At 44.7% G+C, this 22,138-nt stretch overlaps 1 protein-coding gene across 1 annotated transcript in view; it reads right to left on the reverse strand.

The window, feature by feature from the left end:
- Positions 1-22,138, reverse strand: part of LOC139239485 (mu-type opioid receptor-like) — a 43,813-nt gene that overhangs the window by 9,366 nt on the left and 12,309 nt on the right. Inside the window, exon 4 of the mRNA XM_070868267.1 lies at positions 7,519-7,624. Within this exon, the coding sequence (XP_070724368.1) occupies positions 7,519-7,624 (106 nt within the window). The remainder of the gene's footprint in view (positions 1-7,518; positions 7,625-22,138) is intronic.

The following is a 22,138-nucleotide window of genomic DNA, read 5'->3' on the forward strand; positions in this document are numbered from 1 at the left end:
CCAATATCTTCAGATCCTCCCACATAAGCAATATCCTTAGGCCCTCCCCACCCACCCATTATCATCAGACCCACCCAACCCCACACCATATCCTCAAACCCTCCCACACACCCAATATCTTCTCACGCTCCCCAACCCACCCAATATAGTCATACCATCCCCACCCCACCCAATATCCACAGATCCTCCCCACCCCTCCCAATATCCTCATACCCTCCACACCCCACCCAATCCTCAGCTCCTCCTCACCCCACCCAATATCGTCAGACCCATCCCACACCACCCAATATCCTCAGACTCTCCCCACCCCACCTGATATCCTCAGACCCTCCCCACCTCACCCAATATCCTCAGACCCTCCCCACCACACCCTATATCCTCTGACCCTCCCCACCACAAACAGTAGCCTCAGACCCTCCCCACCCCAACCAATATCCTCCTACCCGCCTCACGCCATCCAATATCCTCTGACCCTCCCCACCCCACCAAATAGCTTCAGACTCTCCCCACCTCACCCAATATCCTCAGACACTCTCCAACCCACCCAATATCCTCAGAGCCTCCCCAACCCACCCAATATCCTCAGACCCTCCCACACCACTCAATATCCTCAGACCCTCCTACACCACCCAATATCCTCAGACCCTCCTCAACCCCACTCATTATCCTCAGCTCTTGCACACCCCACCCAATATCCTCAGACCCACCCATCCAAACAATATCAGCAGAACCTCCCCACCGCACCCAATATCCTCAGCTCATCCCCACCCAACCATTATGCTCAGACCCGCACAACCCCACCCAATAACCTCAGACCCTCTCACACATCCAATATCTTCAGACATTCCACAACCCACACAATATCCTCAGAGCCTCCACACCCCAACTAATATCCTCTACTCCTCCTCACCCCACCCAATATCCTCTGGGCCGCCCCACCCCACCCAAAATACACAGACCTTCGCACCCACCCAATATCCTCAGACCTTACCCTACCCACCCAATTTCCTCAGACTCTCCCCACCCCACCCAATATCATCAGAAGGTCCACACCCCACCCAATATCCTCAACTCCTCCCCACCCACCCAATATACTCAGACCCTCGCACCCAACCAATATCATCAGACCCACCCCAACCCACCCAATATCATCAGATCCTCCCACCTATCCAATATGTTCACACCCTCCCCAACCCACCCAATATCCTCATATGCTCCGCACCCCACCCAATATCATCAGACCCAGCCCACACCACACAATATCCTCAGCTCCTCCCCACCACGCCCAATATCCTCAGACCCTCCCACATAACCAATATCCTCAGACCCTCCCACATAACCAATATCCTCAGAACCTCCTCACCCCACCCAATATCCTCAGCTCCTCCCAACCCAACCATTATCCTCAGAGCCACCCCTCCGCACCCAATATCCTCAGACCCTCGCACCCACCCAATATCTCCAAACCCTCCCCAGCCCACCCAATATCCTCATACCGTCCGCACCCCACCCAATATCCTCAGACCTTCGCCACCCCACCCAATATCCACAGATCCTCCACATCCATCCCAATAACCTCATAATCTCCACACCCGACCCAATATCTTTAGCTCCTCCTCATACTACCCAATATCCTAAGACCCTCCCCACCCTCCCAATATCCTCAGCTCGTCCTCACCCCACCTAATATCCTCAGCCCCTCCCCACCCCATACAATATACTCAGACCCTACCCACCCAACCCAATATCCTCAGACCCTGCCCATCCCACCCAATATAAACAATCCCTCAACACCCCAAACAATAACCTCAGACTCTCCCCACCCCATCCAATATCCATCAGAACCTCCCCACCCCACATAATATCCTCAGAGACTCCCCACCCCACGCAATGTCATCAGACCCTCCCACCGAACCCAATATCCTTACACCCTTCCCACCCCACTGAATATACTAAGCTCATCCCCACCCACCCATTATGCTCAGACCCGCCCCACCCCAGCCAATATCCTCAGACCCTACCATCCCCACCCAATATCCTGAGACCCTCCCCACCCCACCCAATATACACAGTCCCTCCCCACCACACCCTATTTCCTCAGACACTCCCCACCCACCCAATATCCTCAGCTCCTCCTTACCCCACCCAATATCCTCAGACCCTTCTCACCGACCCAATATCTTTAGACCCTCCCCACCCCACCCAATGTCCTCTGACCCTCCCCACCCCAAACAATATCCTCACACCCTACCAACCCCACCCAATATCCTGAGACCCTCCCCACCCCACCCAATATACACAGTCCCTCCCCACCACACCCTATATCCTCAGACACTCCCCACCCACCCAATATCCTCAGCTCCTCCTTACCCCACCCAATATCCTCAGACCCTTCTCACCTAATAAAAATATCCTCAGCTCCTCCCAACCCCACCCAATATCCTCAGACCCTGCCACCCAAACAATATCCTCGGACCTTCCCCATCCCACCAAATATCCTCAGCTCCTACCCACCCACCCAATATCTTCAGACCTTCCCCAACAGAACCAATATCCTCATAACCTCCGCAACACACATAATATCCTCAGACCGTCCCATCCCACTCAATATCCTCAGATCCTCCCCACCCCACAAAATATCCTCCGACCCTCCCCAACCCATCCAATAACCTCAGAACATTCCCACCCCACCGAATATCCTCAGACCCTCCACACCACACCCAATATCTACAGACCCACCCCACCCAATATGCTCAGACCTTCTCCACCCCACCCAATATAGTCTGACACTCCCCACCCCACCCAATATCCTCAGACGTTCCCCACTCCACCCAATATCTTCAGCTGCTCCCCACCCACCCAATATCCTCAGACCCTCCCACTTACACAATATCCTCAGGCCCTCCCCAGCCCTCACAATATCCTCAGCTCATCCCCACCCCACCCCATCTCCTCAGACACTCCCACCCCACCCAAAATCCTCTGACCCTCCCCACCCCACCCAACATCCTCAGACCCTCCCGAGCCCATCCAATATCCACAGTTTCACCCCACTCCACCCAATAACCTCAGAGCCTCCAACCCCACCCAATATCCTCTGAACCCCCCCACCCCACCCAATATCCTCAGACCCTCCCCACCCCACCCAATATCCTGCGACCCTCCCCACCCCACCCAATATCCTCAGACCCTCCCCACCCCACCCAATATCCTCAGACCCTCCCCACCCCACCCAATATCCTCAGACCCTCCCCACCCCACCCAATATCCTCCGCTCCTCCCCACCAATGCTGCCTGTAATCTTTTGTACTGAGCGAGCCAGAATTCCTTTTATTGCGACCTTTTCACCTCTGGGCAAAGTTTACAACAACATTATTCGCAACAATTTTTACATCAACATCAGCAGCAGCAACCATTTGAAATCATATATAGATTCATGCCATTTTGGCAGCCCACCGTCTCAGGTCATTAGACAATCAGACAAGGTTCGATATAGGGTTTACATAACTTCTCTGCTGTTGAATTATAATCACCTATAAATGATCTTCAGTGCTTTATTTGCACGTGTATGGCCTTATTATCCTCCATTGCTATATTTAGTGACTTGTGCATCTGTATCCAGAGATCCGTTTGCACTTCTAACCGATTTAGTTTCCAAGGATAGGTTGGTTCCCTATCTCTCCTACCAAAATGCACCAACTCACACTTATCTATCTTGAAAATCGTCTGATATTTACATGACCATTATGCACGTTTGTGTACGATAGAATTAATTAACATCTTTTCGTTCGTCATGTACAAAATCTATAAAGAAAAGAGAACTGATCACAAATGTGTGGGATATAAAGGAACTGCATAATAATGCATTAACACTACATAACCATCACTCAGTTGCACGGTTATGCATCGACTAACAGTCCAAAAGCGCAAGGTGAGCTGAAAGGGGCATATTTATTCGTGCAATTTGCATTAATTTTAAAGTTGTCAACCGATTAGCCGTATCGCTCATGTCACCATAGCAATGGCAGCACAAGCAGCAGGAACAGTGACTTTCCTAGAATGCTGATAACCTGTATGTCCACATAAGTAATTAGAATATTAATCATAAAACAAACAGCCAACCAGCGCAGAAAATTGCCGTAATTCTTTAGTTCAGCGTATAAAAAGCATTGAATTAAATGGACCGCACTTTCCAACTACAATCACTTCCATTAATAAAGGTTACCTTCTTGTCGCAGCACCACCCCATGTAACATGTTGGAAATGAGACACTTATTGACAAGGCAGGAAAACACATGAATGCGTCACCGAATTCAAAACCAAATGCAGGGAGAGCTATGATTTAACAGAAATAAACATTCATCTTTCTTCCTGGACACGGCAACCAATCAGTCCGACTTGGAAATGTTTACTAATATGGTGAAATATAGACGTTAAAATACAAATTTTGCTTCTAATGATTTTCTCTCAAATATTCGGCAATAAATTAATTACCAAAAGTGTTGAATTATTTTAGGTACTTACCAATTATATAGTAGGAAACAAACTTCATTGTACACTCACATTTTATTCTCTTATTTCAACATATCTACCAAATCGAAATTGTACATTGTCAGTTTAATCAAAGTATTTTTTGTGTCGTTCTCAAAAACCAAACAGTTTCTTTTTAAACTCGCTTCCTGCTATTTTATACATCATTACATAACTCTTGTTTCTTTTAACATTGCATAAAATGTTTCGAAGGAAATCTATAATTGCATTTTTCCTGAGACTTGTTTGGACTATAGAACGACAGACAAAATAAAATAGTTCACAATAGCAATAAATAGCGGACGCTGGAAACTGAAACTAAACAGAAAATGCTGGAACTACTCAGAAGGTCAGGCAGCCTCTGTGGAGAGAGAAACTAAGGTAGCCATTTAGGTCTGTGAGCTTTCGGATAGAAATGGAAGAAGTTAGAAATGTTACAGATTTTAACCAGGATTTAACCTCTCCTGTCTTCCACCATAATACAGAGCTTTTCTTTTGTTCTTTCCTCCCCTCCCAGCTTTCTCTGTCTGCAGCTGGTTTAAATCTGTTACATCTCTAACATTTTACAGTTCTGATGAAAGTTGACAGACCTGAAACATTAACTCTGTTTCTCTCTCCACAGTTACTGCCTGAGCTGCTGAGTATTTCCTGTAATTTCTGTTTTTAAGTTGTGTAAAATAAAAAGGTTTGTGTTTTTACCTCTTTTTTGCTTCTCTTCCTAAACGGCTTAATGATACTTTTTAATGTATATGAAAAAGAAGATGTAACTCCGACACTTCCTCCCCTGCCCTCCCCTGATCAACAGCATGGGGTGCGTGTTTGTGTAAAGCTGCTCACTTTATTCAATCGCTCAACGTCAAATATTGAAGACCATCAAATTTAAACGTGTTAAGCAATTCGGAGCCTCTTTGGAAGAGTTTGGCTTTCAAGACCAGGTTGGGACTTGTTCAGAGGAAGCGAAAACTGATTTCTGCCTGTTTCTTCCGAAATCATCTTCGAAACTTAGGGGGAAACGTGTTTTCAACGCTAGTTTTTTGTGAAAGGTTCATTAAAAATCTTTACACAGTTTATAGTCTCGTTATAGCATTGTGAGAATAATATTTCTCTGTCCCGCTTCAATGCTGTCGTTAAACACTCAACAAGAATATTAAACAAACAGATTCCAAACGGAGCTCAAATAAGAAGTTGAGTAAAGTGGTGAAACTTCCTAAAACTTCCTAAGAAAGCGGTGAGCTTATCTACCCTCAAACTTGGTGATGAGTTGGGATCAGTTTTGGAGACGTTGTTTTCTCTTTTTCTGCTGCCGTTCCCTCCGTTTCTCACAGACTCTGAGGTACAAACGGGTCCACAAACATTATCCCGTCTCTCGTAACATGATTTGAATAACCCTGAGAAATACTTTCAAAAAGGGGACCAAAATCTCGCAAAATGTAACTGGAACTGAGCTCGGGACTCCTTGAGACTAAGTATTGTTGTCTTTAGCCTCCGCCGTGCGTCCACCGAACCTGAGCTGCACCTCCAGCTGTGTTGTTCTGGATGACTAGAAATTTTCTCCAAGTGAATATTTGGAAGACCGAAGCTATTTTTTTCCGCCCCCGCCACAAACTCCGTTCCCTAGCTACTGTCTCCATCCCGTTTCCCATCTATCGTCTGAGATTCAACCAGGCTGTTCGCAACCTTAGTGTTACATTTGACCCTGAAATTAGCTTTCGACCACATATTCCGCAGCATAACTAAGACTGCCTATTTCCATCTCCATAACATCGCCCGTCTCTGCCCCTTGCCTCAGCTCGTCCACTGCTGCAATTTCTCTTCAATGCCTCCGTTACCTCGAGACATGACTATTCCAACACACTCTCATATTCTGCCCTATGTATCCTAGAGGTTATTCTAAATTCGGATGCCCATGATCTAACTCGCACCAATTCCGCTCACCCTTCACCCTTGTTTTCGCTGACCTTCATTGGCTCCCAGTTAAACAAGGCCTCGTTTTCCAAACCTCATAATTGTTTTAAAATCCCTCCATTGCCCTTACCCCCTCTTTATCTATGTAGCCTCCTCCACCCCACAACCCTAGAGATGTCTGCAATCCGCTAAAGCTGCCTTCTTGAGCATCCCTGATTATAATCGCTCCACCATTGGTGGCCGTGCATTCTGTTGCCTAGGCCTCAAGCTCTGCAATTTGCTTCCTAATCCTCTAAACTTCCCTACCTCGTTTTCCCGTTAAAGATGTTCCTTATAACCTTCCACTTTCAGCAACTTTTTGATCATTTGCACTAATTTCTACTTGTGCAATTCAGTATCAAGTTTGTTTTATCTCATAATACAACGATGGAGGATCTTCTTGGGACGGTTCCCAACGTTAAAGGCACTATATAAACACAAGGCTTTGTTCTAGTCCAAAATGCGACCGCTGTGCTGTCCCTGGGAACGGAGTAGACAAACCTCAGTCTCACCACTGTCTCTCTCTCTCTCTCTTCCCCTCTTTTACTGTCTATCTCTCTCTGTCCTTTTCCGTATGACACTGTCTCGCAATCTCCCTCGCTCTGTCTTTCCCTCTCACTCTCTCTTTCTCTGTCACTGTCTGTGTCTCTGTCTCTGTTTCTCTCAGTCGCTCTCTCACTTACACCACCAGATCTCTGTCCCCTGCTCTCTCTGTCTCCTCTCTCTTTCCGACACTCTCTTTAGCCCCTCTCTCTATTTCCCTCAGCCATGCTCACTCCAGTGTCTCTCTCTCCCCAGTGTTTGTCTCTCAATCTCTTCCAATTACTCTCCTGAATCCCATTCTCTCCCAATCTATCTCTCTCCCCTCTTTCGAGTTGCCCCAGCCTCACTTTCCAACATTTATTTTCTCCCACTATCTCTCCACCAATGCAACTGATGGTCTCGGGCCTGAAGCGTTCAGTGTACCAACGCGCTTTATAAGAGCACAGTCTTTCAAGCCACAGTTAACAGCACAGTATCTGCATTCAACTCCTCTTCACATACTAAGTGGCTCAGGACTCCAGACTCTAGCGGTTTCCAGGTAACAGGCTCCGAAATGGAGCCAGCCCGATCTCACCGAAGTTTGCTCCAGCAGGTCTGAGGAACTAGCCTGTGAAATATGACGAATGAATGCGTGCGTGTTGAAGCCTCTGCTAGGAAGACTGCGCGACATGCAAATCCTGGTGTGGGGAAGCATCGAGATCAACAAAATGCTGCACAGCTGTGGTGGTACAGTATGTAATACGCATCCAGATACATCACTAACCTCACTCATACTGTCACTACCCATCCAAATACATCACTGACCTCACTCATACTTTCACTGCCCATTCAGATACATCACTGACCTCACTCACACTGTCACTACCCATCCAGATACAACACTGCCCTCACTCATACACTCAATTCCGATCCAGATACATCAGTGTCATCACTCTGACTTTTATTACCCAATCAGATACATCACTATCGTCAATTACACTGTGATTTCCCATCCAGACACATCACTGACCCCACTCATACTGTCACTGCTCATCCAGATACATCACTGACCACAGTGATACTGTCACTACCCATCCAGACACATCACTGACCACGCTCATACTGTCAATACAAATCTAGATACAACACTGACCTCACTCACACTGGCACTACCCATCAAGGTACATCCCTTACGTAACTCATACTGTCACTACCCATCCAGACACATCACTGACCTCACTCATACTGTCACTACCCATCCAGGTACACGGCTAACCTCACTCATACTGCCACTACCAATCCAGATTCTTCGATTTATCTCACTAATACTGTCACTACACATCCAGAACATCACTGACCTCACTCATACTGCCAATACCCAATCAGGTATATCAGTGACCTCACTCAAACTGTCACTACCCATCCAGGTACATCACTGACCTCACTTTGACTGTCACTGCACATCCTGATTCATCACTGATCTCACTCATAATCTCACTGCCCATCCAGATACATCAGTGACATCCCTATGACTTTTATTACCCATTCAGATACATCACTGACTTCAATCATACTGACATTACCCATCCAGACACACCACTGAACTCACTCATACTGTCACTACTCATCCAGATACAACACTGACCACACTCACACTGTCGCTACCCTTCCAGACACATCACTGACCAGACTCATACGGTCACGACACATCTCGATACAACACTGCCCTCACTCATACTGTCATTACCCATTCAGGTACATCACTGATCTCACACTTTATGTCACTGCCCATCTACACACATCACTGACCTCACTCCTACTGTCACTCCCCATCCAGATACATCACTGACCTCACTCATTATTTCACGACCCACCATCGTACAACCCTGACTTTATTCTTACAGTCACTGCCATTCAGATACATCACTGATCTCATTTATACTGTCACTTCCCATCCAGATAATCACTGACCTCACTAATAATCTCACTGCCCATCTAGATACATCCCTGACGTCACTCATACTGTTACTTCCCTTCCAGATACATCGCTGACTTCACTCATTATGTCAGTAACCAAATAGGTACATCACTGGTCTGACTCATACTGTCACTGCCCATCCGGATACATCACTGACATCACTCAGACTTTTAATACCCTTTCAGATACATCACTGACCTCACTCATACTGCCACTACCCATCAAGATACCTCGCTGACCACACTCATACTGTCACTACCCATCCAGATACATCACTGACGTCATTCATACTGTCACTACCCATCGATACATCACTGACCTCACTCACACTGTCACTGCCCATCCAGATACGTCACTGACCTCACTCATACTGTCACTACCCATCCAGACACATCACTGACCACGCTCATACTGTCAATATACATCTAGATACAACACTGACCTCACTCACACTGGCACTACCCATCAAGGTACATCCCTTACGTCACTCATACTGTCACTACCCATCCAGACACAACAGTGACCTCACTCATACTGTCACTACCCATCCAGGTACACGGCTAACCTCACTCATACTGCCACTACCAATCCAGATTCTTCGATTTATCTCACTAATACTGTCACTACACATCCAGAACATCACTGACCTCACTCATACTGCCAATACCCAATCAGGTATATCAGTGACCTCACTCAAACTGTCACTACCCATCCAGGTACATCACTGACCTCACTTTGACTGTCACTGCACATCCTGATTCATCACTGATCTCGCTCATAATCTCACTGCCCATCCAGATACATCAGTGACATCCCTATGACTTTTATTACCCATTCAGATACATCACTGACTTCAATCATACTGACATTACCCATCCAGACACACCACTGAACTCACTCATACTGTCACTACTCATCCAGATACAACACTGACCACACTCACACTGTCGCTACCCTTCCAGACACATCACTGACCAGACTCATACGGTCACGACACATTTCGATACAACACTGCCCTCACTCATACTGTCATTACCCATTCAGGTACATCACTGATCTCACACTTTATGTCACTGCCCATCTACACACATCACTGACCTCACTCCTACTGTCACTCCCCATCCAGATACATCACTGACCTCACTCATTATTTCACGACCCACCATCGTACAACCCTGACTTTATTCTTACAGTCACTGCCATTCAGATACATCACTGACCTCATTTATACTGTCACTTCCCATCCAGATAATCACTGACCTCACTAATAATCTCACTGCCCATCTAGATACATCCCTGACGTCACTCATACTGTTACTTCCCTTCCAGATACATCGCTGACTTCACTCATTATGTCAGTAACCAAATAGGTACATCACTGGTCTGACTCATACTGTCACTGCCCATCCGGATACATCACTGACATCACTCAGACTTTTAATACCCTTTCAGATACATCACTGACCTCACTCATACTGCCACTACCCATCAAGATACCTCGCTGACCACACTCATACTGTCACTACCCATCCAGATACATCACTGACGTCATTCATACTGTCACTACCCATCGATACATCACTGACCTCACTCACACTGTCACTGCCCATCCAGATACGTCACTGACCTCACTCATACTGTCACTACCCATCCAGACACATCACTGACCACGCTCATACTGTCAATATACATCTAGATACAACACTGACCTCACTCACACTGGCACTACCCATCAAGGTACATCCCTTACGTCACTCATACTGTCACTACCCATCCAGACACAACAGTGACCTCACTCATACTGTCACTACCCATCCAGGTACACGGCTAACCTCACTCATACTGCCACTACCAATCCAGATTCATCGATTTATCTCACTGATACTGTCACTACACATCCAGAACATCACTGACCTCACTCTTACTGCCAATACCCAACCAGGTATATCAGTGACCTCACTCAAACTGTCACTACCCATCCAGGTACATCACTGACCTCACTTTTACTGTCACTGCACATCCTGATTCATCACTGATCTCACTCATACTCTCACTGACAATCCAGATACATCAGTGACATCACTCTGACTTGTATTACCCATTCAGATACATCACTGACTTCAATCATACTGACATTACCCATCCAGACACACCACTGAACTCACTCATACTGTCACTACTCATCCAGCTACAACACTGACCACACGCACACTGTCGTTACTCTTCCAGAAACATCACTGACCAGACTCATACGGTCACGACACATCTCGATACAACACTGCCCTCACTCATACTGTCATTACCCATTCAGGTACATCACTGATCTCACACTTTATGTCACTGCCCATCTACACATATCACTGACCTCACTCCTACTGTCACTCCCCATCCAGATACATCACTGACCTCACTCATTATTTCACGACCCACCATCGTACAACCCTGACTTTATTCTTACAGTCACTGCCATTCAGATACATCACTGACCTCATTCATACTGTCACTTCCCATCCACATAATCACTGACCTCACTAATACTCTCACTGCCCATCTAGATACATCACTGACGTCACTCATACTGTTACTTCCCTTCCAGATACATCGCTGACTTCACTCATTATGTCAGTAACCAAATAGGTACATCACTGGTCTGACTCATACTGTCACTGCCCATCCGGATACATCACTGACATCACTCGGACTTTTAATACCCTTTCAGATACATCACTGACCTCACTCATACTGCCACTACCCATCAAGATACCTCCCTGACCACACTCATACTGTCACTACCCATCCAGATACATCACTGACCTCATTCATACTGTCACTACACATCGATACATCACTGACCTCACTCACACTGTCACTGCCCATTCAGATACATCACTGACCTCATTCATACTGTCACTTCCCATCCAGATAATCACTGACCTCACTAATACTCTCACTGCCCATCTAGATACATCACTGACGTCACTCATACTGTTACTTCCCTTCCAGATACATCGCTGACTTCACTCATTATGTCAGTAACCAAATAGGTACATCACTGGTCTGACTCATACTGTCACTGCCCATCCGGATACATCACTGACATCACTCGGACTTTTAATACCCTTTCAGATACATCACTGACCTCACTCATACTGCCACTACCCATCAAGATACCTCCCTGACCACACTCATACTGTCACTACCCATCCAGATACATCACTGACCTCATTCATACTGTCACTACACATCGATACATCACTGACCTCACTCACACTGTCACTGCCCATCCAGATACGTCACTGACCTCACTCATACTCTCACTACCCATCCAGATACAACACTGCCCTCACTCATACACTCACTGCCGATCTAGATACATCAGTGACATCACTCTGACTTTTATTACCCATTCAGATACATCACTATCTTCAATCATATTGTGATTTCCCATCCAGACACATCACTGACCCTACTCATACTGTCACTAACCATCCAGATACAACACTGCCCTCACTCATACACTCAATGCCGATCCAGATACATCAGTGTCATCACTCTGACTTTTATTACCCAATCAGATACATCACTATCGTCAATTACACTGTGATTTCCCATCCAGACACATCACTGACCCCACTCATACTGTCACTGCTCATCCAGATACATCACTGGCCACACTCATACTGTCACTACCCATCCAGACACATCACTGACCACGCTCATACTGTCAATAAACATCTAGATACAACACTGACCTCACTCACACTGGCACTACCCATCAAGATACATCCCTTACGTCACTCATACTGTCACTACCCATCCAGACATATCACTAACCTCACTCATTCTGTCACTACCCATCCAGATTCATCGGTTTATCTCACTGATACTGTCACTACACATCCAGGTACATCACTGACCTCATTCATACTGTCAATACCCAACCAGGTACATCAGTGACCTCACTCAAACTGTCACTACCCATCCAGGTACATCACTGACCTAAATTTTACTGTCACTGCACATCCAGATACATCACTGACCTCGTCATACTGTAACTACACATCTAGGTACATCACTGACCTCACTCATACTCTCACTACATTTTCACATACATCACTGACCTCCTCATATTGTCACTACCCATCCGATACATCACTGACCTCACTCATACTCTCACTACCTTTCCACATACATCACTGACCTCACTCATACTGCCTATCCCATCCAGGTACATCACTGACCTCACTTCCTACTCTAACTACCTTTCCACATACATCACTGACTTGACTCATACTGTCCCTACACAACCACGTATATCGCTGACCTCACTCTTACTCTCACTACGTATCCAAATACATCACTGACCTCACTCATTTTGTCACTGCCCCTCCATACACAGCACTGACCTGATTCATATTTTAAGTGCTCATCCATGTACATCACTGCGAATATAGGGCCGGCGCTGACCTGGCCGAAGGGACTAAGGAGCTGGCATCGAAATGGCTGCTTCATCTCTGGAGCCGGCGCTGAAATGGCCGCAGGTATTTAATTTTTAAACTTTGAATCAACTTTTAAACTTCGTAATCTATTCTGGTAATCTTTTAAATTTTAATCAACTTGGAGAACTTATTTTAATACATTTTAATCAAGTATTAATCTATTTATTAAATCTTCAATCAACTGTGTAATTTAAAAAAAACTAACTTAGACATACTTTTAAATACCAGTGAGGTCAGTGATCTTCCAGAAAGTGTAGTGGCAGTATGACTGAGGTTAATGATGTATCTGAATGGGTACTGAGAGTATGAATGGGGTCAGTGATTTATCTGGATGCGGAGTGACAGTATGGGTGAGGTCAGTAATGTATCTGGATTGGTAATGAGAGTATGAGTGATGTCACTGATTTACCTGAATGTGTGGTGAAATTATGTGTGAGGACAGTGATATATCTGGATGGTAAGTGATAGTATGAGTGAAGTCAGTGATGTACCTGGATGGGTAGTGACAGTATGAATGAGGTCCGTGATGTATCTGGGTGGGTAGTGACTGTATGATGAGGTAAGTGATGTATCTTGAAGGATATTACACTTTTTCCTCCAAGGCTGTGCAGTTGTATGTTAATCTCGATGCTTCCCCACACCAGGATTTGCATGTCGCACTGTCTACCTGGCACAGGCTTCAACACGCAGGCACTCATTACAATCATATTCCACCGGTTCATTCCTCAGACCTGTTGGAGGAATTTTCGGTGTGAACGGACTTGCCCCATTTCTGAGCATGTTACCTGGAAACCACTACAGGCCGGAGCCCTGAGCCACTGAGTATGTGAAGAGCAGCCGAATGCAGATAATGTGCTGCGAATCGTGGCTTGAAAGACGGTGCTCTTATTAAATGCGTTGGCACACTGAATGCTTTGGACCCTAAAACATCAGATGCAGTGGTGGAGAGCGAGTGGGAGAGAGAACATTTTGGATAGTGAGGCTGGGGAAAATCGAGAGTGGGGAGAGAGATAGAGTGGGAGAGATTTAGATTAAGGAGAGAAAGTGCGAGAGATTGAGAGACAAAGACTGGGGAGAGATACTGGAGTGAGCATGACTGAGGGAAATCGAGAGAGGGTCTGGAGGGTGTGTTGGAAAGAGAGAGGAGACAGAGAGTGCGGGGGACAGAGAGATATTGGTGTGAGTGAGAGAGAGACTGAGAGAAACAGAGACAGAGACACAGACAGACATACAGTGATAGAGAGAGAGAGGGAGAGGGACAGACAGAGCGAGGGAGACTGCGAGACAATGTCACACGGAAATGGAGAGAGAGAGAGATAGACAGCAAACTAAGAAGAAAGAGGGAGAGAGAGAGAGAGAGTGGTGAGAATGAAGCTTGTCTAGTCCGGGGACTACACTGCGGTCGAAGTTTGGACGTACAACAACACGTTGTATTTATATAGTACCTTTAACGTTGCGAAACGTCCCAAGGTGCTCCATCGGTGTATTATGAGATAAAAGAAATTTGACACTGAACCTCGCAAGTAGAAATTAGTGCAAGTGATCAAAAAGCTGCTGAGAGAGGGAGGTTATAAGAAACATCTTTAAGGGGAAAAAAAGGTAGTGAGGTGGAGCGGATTAGGGACAAATTGCAGAGCTTGGGGCGCGGACAACAGAAGGCATGGCCACCAATGGTGGAGCGATTATAATCAGGGATGCTCAAGAGGCACAATTATCGTATTGCAGACATCTCTAGGGTTGTGGGGTGGAGGAGGTTCCATAGATATTCAGGGGTTAAGGACAATGGAGGGATTTTAAAACAAGGATGAGGATTTTGAAATAGAGGCGTTGTTTAACTGGGAGCCAATGTCGGTCAGCGAGCACAGGGGAGATTGGTGACCGGAGTTTGTTATGACTTAGGTCATGGGCAGCAGAGTTTCGGGTCACCTCCAGTATACGTCGGGTAGAATGTGGGAGGCCAACCAGGAGTGGGTTGAAATAGTCATGTCTAGAGGTAACAGAGGAATGGACGAGCAGCGGATGAGCTGAGGCAATGGGCGTAGATGGGCGATGTTACGGAGATGGTAATAGGAAGTCTTAGTTATGCTGTGGATATATGGTCGAAAGCTAATTTCAGTGTCAAATGTAAGACCAAGGTTGCAAACAGCATGGTTCAGTCTCAGACAATAGATGGGGAAAGGAATGGACTCAATATCTGGGGAACGGAGTTTGTGGCGCGAACCGAAAACAATGGATTCAGTCTTCCCAATATTGAATTGGAGAAAATTTGTGCTCATCTGGAACAATACAGATGGAGGTGCAGCACATGTTCTGTGGCTGCTGGTATGAGGCTAAAGACAACAATCCTTCGGCACACGGAGTCCCGAGCTCAGTTCCAGGTACATTTTGAAAGGTTTTGGCCCCCTTTTTGAAAGAGTTTCTCAGGGTTATTCAAATCATGTTACGAGAGATGGGATAAGGTTTGTGGACCCGTTTCTACCTCAGGATCTGTGAGAGACAGAGGGAACGGCAACAGACAAAGAGAAAACAACTTCTCCAAAACTAATCCTAACTCATCGCCAAGTCTGAGGGTAGATAAGCTCACCGCCTTCTTAGGAAGTTTCACCACTTTACTCACTTTCTTATTTGAGCTCCGTTTGGAATCCGTTTAGTTTATTATTTTTGTTGAATGTTTAACAACAGCATTGAAGCAGGACAGAAAAACGTGGAGCAAATTATTCTCACAATGCTTCAACGAGACTAGAAACAGTTTAAAGATTTTTAATGAATCTTTCACAATAAACGAGCATTGAAAACACGTTTCCCCCTACGTTTCGAATATGATTTCGGAAGAAACAGGCAAAAATCAGTTTTCACCTCCTCAAAACAATTCCTAACCTGGTCTTGAATTCCAAACGCTTCTAAAGAGGCTCCGAATTGCTTAACACGTTTCAACTTGAACGTCTTCAATATTTGATGTTGAGCGATTGAATAAAGTGCGCAGCTTTACACAAACAGGCACGCCATGCTGTTGAAGAGGGGAGGGCAGGGGAGGATGTGTCGGAGTTACATGTTACTTTTTATTGACATTAAAAATTATAATTAAGCTGTTGAGGAAGAGAAGCAAAAAAGATGTAAGAACACAAACCTTTTTATTTTATATAACTTAAAAACAGAAATTGCAGGACATACTCAGCAGTTGAGGCAGTAATAGTGGAGAGAGAAACAGAGTTAATGTTTCAGGTCTGTCAACTTTCATCAGAACTGAAAAATGTTAGAGATGTAACAGATTAAAACCAGGTGCAGACAGAGAAAGTTGGGAGGGGAGTAAAGAACACAAGCAAAGGTCTGTGTTATGGTGGAAGACAGGAGAAGTTAAATCCTGCCTCTGCACCTGCTTAAATCTGTTATATCTCTAACTTCCTACAGTTCTGACCGAAAGCTCCCAGAACTAAATGGATACCTTAGTTTCTCTCTCCACAGAAGCGGCCTGAACTTCTGAGTATTTCCAGCATTTTCTGTTTAGTTTCAGTTTCCAGCATCCGCTGTTTATTGCTATTGTGAGCTATTTTATTTTGTCTGTCGTTATATATTCCAAACAAGTCTCAGGAAAAATGTAAATATAGATTTCCTCCTAAACGTTTTATGGAATGTTAAAAGAAACAGGAGTTATGTAATGATGGATAAAATAGCAGGAAGCGAGTTTAAAAAAAAACACTATTTGTGTTTTGAAAATGACACAGCAAATACTTTGATTAAACTGAAAATGTACAATTTAGATTTGGTATATATGTTTGAAATATGAGAATAAATATTGAGAGTACAATTAAGTCTGTTTCCCACTATATAATTGGGAAGTACCTAAATTAATTCAGAAGTTTTGGTGATAAAAGCAGGGGTTAATATAGTGATGAATGTTCGAGAGAAAAACATTAGAAGCAAAATTTGTATTTTAACCACTTTAATTCACCATATCATTAAACATTTCCAAGTGAGACTGATTGGTTGCCCTGTCCAGGAAGAAAAATGAATGTATATTTCTATTATATCATAGCTCTTCCTGCGTTTTGTTTTTAAGTCGGTGACGCACATTGTGAAGAAGTGTCTAATTTCCAACATGTTACATGGGGTGGTGCTGGTACAAGAAGGCAATTTCATTAATGGAAGTGATTGCAGTTGGAAATTGGGGTGCATTTTGTTTAATTCTTTGAATTCCCTGAACTAAAGAATTACGGCAAGTTTATGCGCTGCTTGGCTGTTTGTCTTATGATTAATATTCTAATTACTTATGTGGACATACAGGATATCAGCATGCTAGGAAAGTAACTGTTCCTGCTGCTTGTGCAGCCACTGCTATGGTCACATGAGAGATGCAGCTAATAGGTTGACAACTTTAAAATTAATACAAATTGCAAGAATATATATGCCTCTTTCAGCTCACCTTGGGCTTTTGGATTATTTGTCGATGCATAACCGTGTAACTGAGTAATGGTATTGTAGTGTAAATGCATTATTATTCAGTTCCTTTATATCCCAGTAATTTGTGATCAGTTATCTTTTTTCAACAGAGTTTTTACATGACGAACTAAAAACGTTTAATTAATTCTATCCTACACAAACGTGCATAATGGTCACGTAAATATCAAACGATTTTCAATATCGATAAGTATGCGTTGGAGCATTTTGGTCGGAGAGGTAAGGACCCAACCTACCCTTCGAAACTAAGAGTACAAATGGGGTCGAAGTGCAAAGGGATCTCTGGGTACAGATACACAAGTCACTAAATTTATCAATGGAGGAGAATAAGTCCATACATGAGCAAATGAAGCACTGGAGATCATTTACAGAGGATTATACTTAAACAGCAGAGAAGTAATGTAAACCCTGTAACGAACATTGTCTGATTGTCTAATGACCTGAGACGGTGGGCTGCCAATATGGCATAAATCTATATATGATTTCAAGTGGTTGCTGCTGCTGTTGTTGTTGTAAAAGTTGTTGCAAATAATGTTGTTGTAAACTTTGCCCAGAGGTGAAAAGGTGGCGCTAAAAGAAGTTTCTGTCCCGCTAAGCTAACTAGCTTAGTTAACTTGGCTATCTAACTGAAAACAGAGAGTCGGGATAAATGGCTCATTTTTTGGTTGGCAATCAGTAACTAGTGGGGTGCCGCAGGGATCAGTGCTGGGACCCTAACTATTTACAATCTATACTAACTACTTGGAAGAAGGGACTGCGTGTAACAGAGCAAAGTTCACTGACGATACATAGATGGAAGGAATAGCAATGTGTGAGGAGGACACATATAGCTGCAAAAAGACATAGACAGACTAAGTGAGTGGACAAAAAATTGGCAGATGGATTATAATGTTGGAAAGTGTGAGGTCATGCACTTTGTCAGAAAACATAGCAAAGAGCAAGTTATTATTTAATGGAGAAAGTTTCCAAAGAGCCGCATAGCGCGGGAACTTGGGGTACTTGCATAGTGTACAGGTACAGATATTTATCAGGAAGGCCAATGGTATCTTGGTCTTTATTGCAAAGGGGATGGAGTATAAAACAGGGAAGTCTTGCTACAGTTGTACAACGTATTGGTGAGGCCACACCTGGAATACTGCTTGCAGTTTTGATTTCCGTATTTACGAAAGGCTATACTTGCTTTGGAGGCAGTTCAGAGAAGGTTCACTATGTTGATTTCGGGAATGGGCCAGTAGACTTATGAGGAAAGGTCTGGTAAATTGGGCCTCTATTCATTGGAGTTCAGAAGAATGCGATGTGATCTTATTGACACGTATAAGATTATGAGGGGGCTTGACAAGGTTGGTGCAAAGAGGGTGTCTCCACTGATGTGGGAGACTAGAACTAGAGGGCATGATCTTAGAATATGATGCCCCCCATTTAAAACAGAGATGAGGAGGAATTTCTTCTCTCAGAGGGTTGTATATCTATTGAATTTGCTGCTTCGGAGAGCTGTGGAAGCTGGGACATTGAATACACTTAAGACAGAGATAGACAATTTCTTGAGAAATAAGGAGATAAGGGGTATGGGGAGTTGGTGGGGATGTGGAGCTGAGTCCAGTATCAAATCAGCCATTATCTTATTGAATGGCGGAAGAGGCTCGAGAGGCCGAACTGCCTACTCATATTCCTATTTCTTATGTACTCATGTTCTTTGTTAATGAGAGATTGACCAGAATGGTTCCCTTAATATGGACCTTCCGTTGTGTGAGATGCTGGGCTTGTTCTCCTTAGAGCTGAGATGGTTAAGGGAGATTGACCAGAATTGCTCCAGCGATGGGGGATTTCAGTCATGTGGAGAGATTGTAGAAGCTGGATATGTTGTCCTTATCGCAGAGAAGGATAAGAAGAGATTCAATAGAGGTCTTTAAAATCGTAAATACTTTCAATAAAGTAATAAAGGAGCAATTGTTTCCAATGGGCCAATAACCAGCGGACACAGATTTAATGTGATTGCCAAAAGAACCAGAAGCGATTGAAGGAAGATGTTGTTTAAATGGCGAGATGTTGTGATCTGGAATGAACTGTCTGAAAGGGAGGTGGAAGCAGATTCAATCGTAACTTTCAAAAGGGATTTTGCCAAAAATACTTGAAATAAAAAAGATACAGGGGATTGAGCAGAGGATTGGGATTTATTGGAAAGCTCTTCCAAAGGAACAGCACCGGCACGATTTGCCGAATGAACTCCCTGCGCTGTACAATTCCCTGATTCTACGATCACCTACACCTTAGAAAATAAGAAACTGAATGGGCCAGAAGAGCAGAATGAACCTGTGGTTCAGGTGAACAAATCATTAAATACTGTATCACAGGTCAGCAAAGCGATTCAAATGAAACAGTGAATTAGGATTTATTTCTAAGCCAATTTAAATCAAAAGCAGTGAAACGGGCAAAGGTGAACAATCGTGTTCCACAAGCATCGGTGCTGGGACCACTCCTGTTCAACATTTACATAACCAATTCGGACTCGGGAATCGGTAGTGAAGTTTCAAACTTTGTGGATGCTACCAAAATGGGCATGTATCGTTAACACTGAGGAGGTAAGCAGCAAAAACATTGATTACAATATTAAATTGCAGACTGAACGTGTAATTGGCAAAGGAACTTCTGTTGTGTATCTTTAAAGCATGCACTCCCATGTTCTGCCACCAGGGATCGCATCCACTAAAGTCCCAAGGTATCCCAGCATCAGTTAGGAGCAATGTATATAAGCAGGCCTCTAAGGCCTGTTCCTCACTCTGGAATGTCTTAATAAAGACTGAGGTCACTGTTACTTTAACCTCCCTGTGTGCAGTCTGATCTGTGTTCGGAACACAATACATCAATACAGAGGAGTGGGAGTTGGTGCATTTTAATAGGAAGAATACGAAGGTGACATTCTCCTTGGAAAATAATTATCTAAACGGGAATGAGGAACAGAGAGATGGGACTGTACAGTTACGCAAATCACTAAATGTTGTGATGCAGGTTCATCAATCCATAAACAACAAAGAACAGGTTTGGGTTCATGTCTAGAGGGATAGCATTGTAAAACATTGAAGATAAGTAAATTTGTTTGGAACTTTGGTGCAAATATTATAAAAATGACATCGAGGCAGTAGAGAAGGTGCAATGTATATTTCCTGGAATGATACCAGAACTGAGAGGCTGTACTTATTAGGAAATTTTGAACAGGCCGTGGCTTTTTTCTTTAGCAAAGAGAAAACAGAGGGATAATCAGATTGTGTCTTTCATGACATGAAAGGCTTTGATAGGGTACAGGGAGAAAAGATGTTTCCACATGCGGGAGAGACCAAAACTCAGGAGCATAAATTTAAGACACCCATTAATAAATCCAACAGGTCAGAGAGGACATCTTGACATCGAGGCAAATAATCCTGATCAAATATTTAGTCTTAAGGAGGAGGAGAGATAGAGAGGAAGAGAGGTTTAGGCAGGGAATCCAAGAGCTTGGCATTCAGGTAGCTGGAGGAGGAGGAGAGTTCGCGAGGTGGAGAGGTTTTGGGATGGAATCCCAGAGCTTGGGACCAAGGGAGCTGAAGGAGGAGGAGAGTTTGCGAGGTGGAGAGTTTAGGGAGAGAATCCCAGAGCTTGCGACCCAGGCACCTGAAGCAGGAGCAGAGATGGCGAGGTAGAGAGGTTTATGGAGGGAAGCCCAGACCTTAGGAACCAGGCAACTGAAGGAGGATAAGAGTTCGCGAGGTGGAGAAGTTTAAGCAGAGAATCCCAGAGATTGGGACCCAGGCTGCAGAAGGAGGAGGTGAAGAGTTCGCGAGCTGGAGAGGTTTAGGAAGAGAATCCCAGAGTTTGGGAATCATGAAGCTGAAAGAGAAGGAGAGTTCGCGAAGTGCAGAGGTTTAAGGAGAGAATCCCAGAGCTTGGGAATCAGGCAGCTGAAGGAGGAGGAGAGTCCGCGAGGTGGAGAGTTTAGGGAGAAAATCCCAGAGCTTGGGACCCAGGTAGCTGAAGGTGGAGGAGAGTTCACGAGGTGGAGAAGTTTTGGGAGGGAATCCCAGAGCTTGGGGCCCAGGCACTGAAGGAGAAGGACAGATCGCGAGGTGGAAATGTTTAAGGAAGCAGTCCTAGAGCTTGGGACACAGGCCGTTGAAGGAGAAGGACAGATCGCGAGGTGGAAAGGTTTAAGGAAGGAATCCCAGAGTGTGGGACACAG

This window comes from Pristiophorus japonicus, chromosome 27 (assembly GCF_044704955.1).
Source record: "Pristiophorus japonicus isolate sPriJap1 chromosome 27, sPriJap1.hap1, whole genome shotgun sequence".
In the NCBI taxonomy this organism is placed as follows: domain Eukaryota; kingdom Metazoa; phylum Chordata; class Chondrichthyes; family Pristiophoridae; genus Pristiophorus; species Pristiophorus japonicus.